Source organism: Osmerus mordax, chromosome 1 (assembly GCF_038355195.1).
Source record: "Osmerus mordax isolate fOsmMor3 chromosome 1, fOsmMor3.pri, whole genome shotgun sequence".
Lineage (NCBI taxonomy): Eukaryota > Metazoa > Chordata > Actinopteri > Osmeriformes > Osmeridae > Osmerus > Osmerus mordax.
The window spans coordinates 18,880,591-18,888,855 of NC_090050.1; the positions used below are offsets into that span (position 1 = coordinate 18,880,591).

The 8,265-nt window shown below is 47.4% G+C and overlaps 1 protein-coding gene across 1 annotated transcript; it reads right to left on the bottom strand.

The window, feature by feature from the left end:
* Nucleotides 1-1,022: 1,022 nt before the first annotated feature.
* Nucleotides 1,023-7,825, bottom strand: etnk2 (ethanolamine kinase 2). The gene is made up of 9 exons (XM_067232755.1): nucleotides 7,543-7,825; nucleotides 4,499-4,636; nucleotides 4,271-4,392; nucleotides 3,988-4,128; nucleotides 2,283-2,425; nucleotides 2,026-2,109; nucleotides 1,784-1,944; nucleotides 1,588-1,661; nucleotides 1,023-1,182 (listed from the first exon to the last, which is right to left on the bottom strand). The coding sequence occupies exons 1-9, from the start codon at nucleotides 7,687-7,689 to the stop codon at nucleotides 1,110-1,112; spliced, it is 1,083 nt and encodes a 360-aa protein (XP_067088856.1). The 5' UTR covers nucleotides 7,690-7,825; the 3' UTR covers nucleotides 1,023-1,109.
* Nucleotides 7,826-8,265: the final 440 nt, after the last annotated feature.

The window sequence follows — 8,265 nt, forward strand, 5'->3', positions numbered from 1 at the left end:
GCTTGACTGGCTCTGACCTGGACACACAGATTACACAATGCCTGGTTACATAAGAGTCTGGCTCCATCTTTGGTAAACTGAGGCAAGGTGAACACATAGGGAATAGGGGAGGGAGTAAAGTGACCCTACCAAGAAAGATGAATGTGGAAGTGGTGGTGAGGAGGGAGGGGAGGTGTAGAAGGAGGTCAGAGAAGTGAGGGGAGCAAGGGAGAGTTCAAAATGACATGGAGGGGGGGAGGGTTACATAGACAGAGGAGGCCTGGGCAACTGAGGTTGTGATTTTCCAAGTGGTCTGTGCACAAAGTGGAAAGTTTAACAGAGTGCATCGCTGTAACCATAAAAGCTAAAAAGGTGGAAAGCAGCCGGGAGATATGACAGGGCCAGACGGTGCTGTCCTAGAGCAGCTTCTGTGCTTTTAACACAGCATCCATCCACAAGGCAGCCCTCATCTACAGCAAGATCCTTCTACGGTGCTCTTATTGAGCACATACTGTCACTAGCACACCCCTCCCTGTCTAGGTCTTCTAGGTGCATATTCAGACTAGATGGAGATGGTCTAGGCTAGTCTTCAGCAGGTCCCACTATGCATGGAAATCTACCAAGGCTTCATCACAGACCTATTGGTGCTCTACAGCACAGTTTTGGTGAATGGATGGCTGTCACTCAAGAGTGTCATGGAAACAAGTTTAACTTCAGAGAAACTAAGGTGGCGGTTTAGCTGCCTAACTGGGTAATGCACATGACTGGGACAATCACTTCTTTCCAAATATAAATAAATATGAATAAACACACACAAGCAATCATGGCGTTTTTTGGAAACTATGAGCTTGAGTTTGGAGACTGAGGTGGAGCGAGAGCAGGAGGAATGAAAGAGTAATCGCGCTTGTGTTTTCAAGGGGGCCGGGTTTGGCTAACTTGTTGCGGTCCAACCAGACCCGGCCCCCCCAAGAGTGTTCTCACCCCTCACCCCACCCCAAAGCATAAGCCCTGACCTCCCCACACACCCACCCCCGCTGCTCTGCTCAGCTGAAAGTGCATCTGCTCCCCTAGTCAGAGTGCCAGTGATGGGAGCCCCTCTCTTCTTCTCCTCTTTCTCTTTTCTCCTCCTCTCATTCTGGGATCTGGAGGGCCATCACTGTAGGCTTGGTCTTGAAGTACTGGTTGAAACGCAGCACAGCGTAGCTGTAGGAGAGAGAGAGAGAGAGAGAGAGAGAGAGAGAGAGAGAGAGAGAGAGAGAGAGCAGACAAAATGTAACGAAAGATGGCAGAAAAGAGAAAGGTCTAAAACAGTTCAGACTGGAGGAAAGGCTGCAGCAGCTCAAACAATAACCCAGACCGCCACACTGACTGCATGTTAAACTATCTGACTAGCTTTCTCTGGTGGCTGAGGTACCACTCCCTCAAGTCATGACTGATAGAGTTGCAGACAAAGGGAGAGGTGAGAGAGAGAAAGAGAATGAGTTGGGAGAGAGAAAGGTGAGAAAGAGAGGAGGTGCTTGTATTTCATTCTTTCATAGCCTGTTCAACCTATGCTAACAGATCCATTTCCCCCATCCAGATGAAGCATGCACACAAAGACTATCTTACCCCAGGAAGTCAAAATCGATGGAGGAGTACTTTGCCTGGATGAGTGCCCAAAAACCCCAGAAGAAGTGAGATGCCTGCATGAAGAAGTATCAGTGGTCAGACAAAGGCACATAAACACAGGTTCACACACAACATGAAGGACCACTGTGTTGTTTTGTGGTGTGTGTGTGGGGGCGCACACACAGGTGTTCCTCACCAAGGCAAACTTGTTGACCTGGACGTAGAGTGTCTCCAGGTCACGCGGGCTGACCTCCTCTCCTTTCTTGGCAAACTGTTTATAGGCTTGCAGATACACTCGGAGCCACTCTAACTGCATCTCACGGCTAGGGTACAGCCCATAGTCCAGCTCACTCATCCCTGAAAACACACACACACACAGGTCAGCACATGCACACACATAGGCACACGCCCATATTCAAAGAAGGTGCTTTTGCTCACCTGCAAACTCATTAAAGTGGTTCCCGATGTCGAAGGCCTGGTAGTTGTAACTGGAGTATTCATAGTCTATGAAGCGAACATGACCTGGGTAACAGGCAGAGGACAGCAGAATAAAAAACCCACACATCCCATGAATAGGACACACTGGTGGTCCTCATTCTCTCAGCAAATGTCTGGGGGGTGGGGGCTGGGGGGCTGGAGCATTCCTGCCGCTGACAATGAGGTTGTAACCAAGGTTCTAGAGTACATGTGCGTACCCTCCTTGCTGTTGTGTATGATGTTCTTGCAGAGCAGGTCGTTGTGGCAGAGCACTACAGGGGAGCCCAGGGTGGAGAGGTGCTCCTTCATCCACGCCATCTCCTGCTCCAGCACGGCCTGGCTAGGAACCTCCTGGCGGATCCTGTCCACAGAGCCATGGGGCGGGTCGAGAAAGGAGAGAGGGTGAGGGAAGGAAGGAGGGAGACAGGGACAGATAGAAAAGGCTGCTTCACGACACAAATCTGTGTATCAGTTTCTTCCCTGGAAATGTTTTGACAACTAAAGTCATTGTATTAATACTAATTAAGAAAAAACGTGTGCAGGGGTAATGGATGAAGCTGACAGTTTTACTGCCACGTTATCCGTCAAAGTGTGTGAACATAAACAGCTTTTGTTTTTGCTTCAACAGAGTAGGTCTGTCTCTCTGTGGTGCTGATCTTCTAGGGAACGGAGTGTGTGTGTGTGTGTGTCATCAACGGGCTGAAGATGAACGTTTAACCCTTTGTGAGTGTGTGTTGTCAGCTATCAGTTTGCTGCAATGAGGAGACCATGTATGTGGTAATGGGCTTAATGGCTAATCCAGAGACTGTCACAGAAGGGAGGAGATGAGGAAAAAGACGAGAGAAGATATTCCCCAAGTCTTAACCACACCCTGTCACCAACAGACTAGCCCCTGTCCCTCTCCTAACACACTCCCCTCTCTCCCCCTGACTCGCCCAGCACTCTCCTCTCTTCCTCCAAACACTCCCATCTCCCTCACCCTTTGCCAACAGACTCCCATCTCCCTCACCCTTTGCCAACAGACTCCCATCTCCTTCTCTCTACCAATAGAAGTTCCCCTACCCTGACTCCCAAAAGATTCTCCCAACAGACTGCCCTGTCCCTGACTCTCCCAGCAGACTCTCCACTCTCCCTCCAAACCACTCCCCTCTCCCTCAATCTCTTCAAACAGACTCCCCCCCTGCCCCTGACTCTCCCAACAGACTCTCCCCTCACAATGTCTCTCTCCAAAAAGACTCTACCTGACTCCACATCCTTCTCCCAACAGAATATCAGCTCTGGTATTCCTGGGGGGAGTTGTAACTGGCTTGTGACTGTGTGTGTGTTTGACACAGCTGGACTGTACTGTGGAAGCGACTAATTGGGTGCTCAAGGGACCATTTCCCCACAGGGACAGCTTCATATAAAGATGGCCTCCTTTTTTTCTCCTTGCTCTGAGATGAGACAACTGGACAGGCCAAAGCTTGATGACGCATTAGCTTAATGTGTTACCCAAGAGAAGGAGCCTGGATGGTGTGTGTGTCTGTGTCGTCCAGGACAGCTACTGTATTCTAGCTGATAAACTCAGGTATGCAAACATCTGCTGGCAGGACACGTACCACTGCCTCCCTAATCTAGCCCATGGTTCTGATAACACTTGCATAATTGTTAGTACAGTAGACCTAATAGCCATTAGAATAAGAACAACTCCCCACAGAGTCCAGCTCAGCACAGCACAGGCAGGTGGCTCGGTTATGAAAAGGCACTTGGTTAACAGGAGGAGACCAGAGCCACAGACTGTGTGTCTGTGTGTGTTTTCCAACAGTGTGTGTGTGTGTGTGTGTGTGTGTGGGGGGGGTTGTTTCCAATAAAGGGGGCCATGTAAACCCTCAGAGAATGGCGAACGACAGTGCTACACCACGCTGGTCATGTGACTCTCCCCACCTGGCGTTGGAGGCTTGCTCGGTGAACTCGGTGGCGACCAGAGATAAATATTTCCGCATCTTTATCCATAGGTTGGGTTTGGGAATGCAGCCGTTGTGTGCGTGGATGGCATGGATGCGAGCCATCTCTCCGGCAATGAGTCTAAGGACAAACAAAAAACGTATACCATGTAGATTTGAATGCGGACACCATATCAGTAGATAAATAAGACATTGCCGTATTGATTCAAACAGACTGCTCCACTCTGGGGAGGGGCCTTTTGACAGGACTCGGGCGTTCCTACCTGAGCAGCGTGGGGTCCCTGACATCCTGCGTTCCCAAGGCGTCCCCCTGCATGAACTCATAGCAGATGCCATTCTGGAAGGTGCAGTAGAGACGTGGGGCACAGCCGTTAGCATGCAGCACCTGGGAACAAACACACACACACACACACGGGTTAACCGCTACACTTGGATACTAGACGAATGACAATCCAAGGCTCAACAGGAGTACACGGACAGGGATAGGCCACCTGGAAGCTCTTGAGCTCATTGTCTCGGTCCACTATGAGTTCCGTCTTGTTGCCGTACACCCGCACCAGGACCACATCTTCTGGACTGTCATCCACGTAGCAGCCTACCAGCTTATTGGTGGTTCCATCGGTGAATAACTGAGGCAGACAAGGAGAGAAACAGGAAGTAGGGGAGATGTTCTGATTACAGCTGCAGTGATCACGGAAGGTTCTAACAGTAGGAAGGGCAGTGTTTATTTCACTGGATCGTATGATGTGTTCCAATCAATATCATGCGGCATACAGTGAAAGGCTAACTGGAGGCATACAGTGAAAGGCTAACTGGAGGCATACAGTGAAAGGCTAACTGGAGGCATACAGTGAAAGGCTAACTGGAGGCATACAGTGAAAGGCTAACTGGAGGCATACAGTGAAAGGCTAACTGGAGGCATACAGTGAAAGGCTAACTGGAGACATACAGTGAAAGGCTAACTGCTCAAAAGCCAATGACTCAACTCCTCTGATGCAGAATACCTTTCAAAAAGGCCATAAGCTGGTCCGCTATTACAAACTATCCTGGTATTTTTACCAATGTGTTAAAAACAATGTAGGCCTATTATACATGATTCATGACACTTTAACAATGTTTTATTATTGATCATCATTGCCACCTTTCTGTGAAGTGTTACCAATAAAACCAAATGTGTGTGAATGGGACCAGATGACTGGAATTCCCCATTCTGCTGTGAATTCCACTGATGAGTGGGCCTTCAGATATCCCTGCAGCGAGATACCACACACACGGGTCCTCTTTCTGGCTCCACAGACCACACAGCCTGGCCACCCACTCATGCATACCAAGCATACCTCACATTGCTGACCACAAAAATGGGCACACGGGCACCCTGTTACAACCCACACACACACACACACACACACACGATTGTAGCCACATTATTTAACCCATAGGGCCTAGGCTATACCCAGAACACAATACAACACTAAGACCTCCAATATGGCACTGTTTAGCGCATGCTAGCGTGTGTGTGTGTGTGTGTGTGTGTGTATGAATGTGCATCCTTATGTGTTTATCACCTTCCACGTGTCAAAAGAGATAAGCTTTAGTAAGACTAAAGGTAAATATTAACTTCAGACCCGTAAATGACGACACACACATCAGGTTTGGCTGTGTTTGTGTAGCTTATACGATGGGAACCGAATTTATACTGGGTTTAACACAATAACCTTCTGTTGTAATCTCTTCTTAACACTGATTTAAAATCTCCATCAGAAATAGGCCTACAGGAGAAAAAGAACTGGGGCTACAATTGAGGAATGAGGTTTTGACGGGGCTGAATCCCATGCTATGTTGTAACAATAAGCAGGTGAAAGGTTATTGATGACGTGTGTATGTGTGTGTTGGCAGGTCTGCTGTTTTCAAGACCTGGGAACGGATGTTTGGGAATTGACACTGGATATTTACAGTAAAAGCAGTGACACACACAGAGACACACACACACAAAACGCATCCTGTTTAGGTGCTCTGGTCAGTCAGGTGTTCCTGTAAACATGTCTGCCCTTCTCATTACCTTTATCCTTTCAAATACTTCTCCAAAACAGATCCATTTCATTCTCCATATTTCCCTTCCCCTCTCTCTAACCATTTCCTCTCTACAAGCTGGCATCTGACTGTGTACAGCTGTCGGGCTATGTGACAGTGAGGCCTGACTGAGAGACAAAGCCAGGGTAACAAAGCCTGTTTGGGTGACTAGGTGTTGTCATTGAGAAAAACACTTCAGGCCTATACAGGCTGCAGACGGAGGTAAACACTGTCATGCTTCCAGTTGAAGGGGCGACAAATTCCTGGGATTATCCTCAACTGTATGAGGGCGGTTGCTTATGTGACCTAGGCAAATGTAAAATGTATGACTACTATGTGAACACTCATTCAAGTGGCAGACCATTGATCATATCATGTTTGATCATTGGTTATGAGCCAGCACCGGGGTTCCTCATGAAGTTAAGAGTGATCGGGAAGGTAAATAGTAAAATCTGTGGGATAATGTCTGTGATGTTTCGATGGCTAGATAGACAATACCAAAACATCTCATGCTACACTAGGTGGTGGCACAGTGGTCACTTGATCCACTTAGTTTGAATGAATTATGCAGTTCCACTTTCCATGACCGATGGATTCTAAAGCAGAGCAACAAATCTAACAGAGACCAGTAAGAGAGAGATGTGTGATTAGGGTTGTCTAATGAGTTTAAATGGGGATCCACAGGTTGTTGGAAAGGTCACAGGCAACGTTACAACTGCAATCAAACTCTGAATCAATCAACAATATGCAATCATAATTTGAGATACATGGAGGCCCCATTTACATGCAACCATTTAAAACCTTTAGGGAACGAAAGAAAGATAGGCTGCCTATGTCCATAACTTGGGGAAACAGCCTGGTTTTGATCCAGAACATACTAGGTTTTCTAGAACAATACTATCACCACGTCACTTACAGCTGGTTACTAACGTTGAGACAGATGAAGCAGTCAGCTGCCTGGCACAAGCCTTCATTATAGGCTACAACTCATCGTTTTCAGATTTCAATTGGCCTAATAAAATAACTTTATAGCCTAGCAGAGATAAGAGAGATTCGCACGGTACGTTTATACAATCGAAGACGATGACCGTGACGTTCCAACTCCTATTAGACCTTGCTTGGGTGGGGTGATGACAGCTTGTTAGCTAGCAATGTTAGTGGAGTGCATTTTGTCTAGCTAGCTAGCTAAGTAGTTTCAGCACTTTGAAAGCTTTTTATATTTGCACAAACTATTCATATTTACTTTCTCCAAGGCATAAATGATTATAGAAACAAAGACGAAGCTAGTTGGCCATCATTGGCTTGCTACCTGCTAAAATAGCTAGAGCTAGCTAGCTAGTGCTAACATTTGGCTATCCTATGCCGAGCCAGTTGAGGCTACAGCTGCATCACAGCTAATGTAACCTGCTAGCTAGCAAAGCTGTCAAACTAGCATCCCCAGCAGTTAGCATAACATCAATGTTACCTTGGTCTTGACATGGTTCTTGTCCCACGATGGGCGAAGCTCCTTAATGAGCTTCATTGCCCCATCCGTAACTTCGAGCTCGTCCACGAAAATCGGGAATTTTCTAATCACAGGCGACCCAACCGGCACGTGTATTTCCGTCTCCATAATATGGTTGATTGTTGTGTTCTTTAGCTAGCTAGAGATGTGTCTATATTTATTTTTTATAATTTACGACATGCATATGCAAGCTAGCTAGTAGGTTGAAACAGACTGAAAGAGTTTGCAAGAGGAGCTTAGTGGTGTATTGACGCTAAGCCGATGAGGATGCAGCTACGGATGTGAATACCGGTGATGACTCTCGTCGTCGGTTTTCTAGAGCCGGGTCAGTCAACGACACGATTTCCTACTCCTTAGCACCGCCCTCGCAGAATCATTCGATGCCGGTGGTACGAGGGAAGCTCTAGATGTAAACCAAATTAGTCTAGTAACCGGTGAAAGAGGTGACGCCCCCTTTTCAAAACACGAGTTCACCCGGGAAGAGCCGAAGTGGCTAAGTCGGTAGGACTGCCCGTGTTTTAAGGATCATCGGGTTCAATTTTGTCTGAATTAGAGTCTGTGAGTGTCAGAACAGCTTCAGTATGTGAACTCATGGCGCTCTAATGATGTAGACGTTCACAAAATACAGCATGTAACTTGCAACAGAATGCAAATCCGCCATACGTTAATCGGTGTGGGGCACCG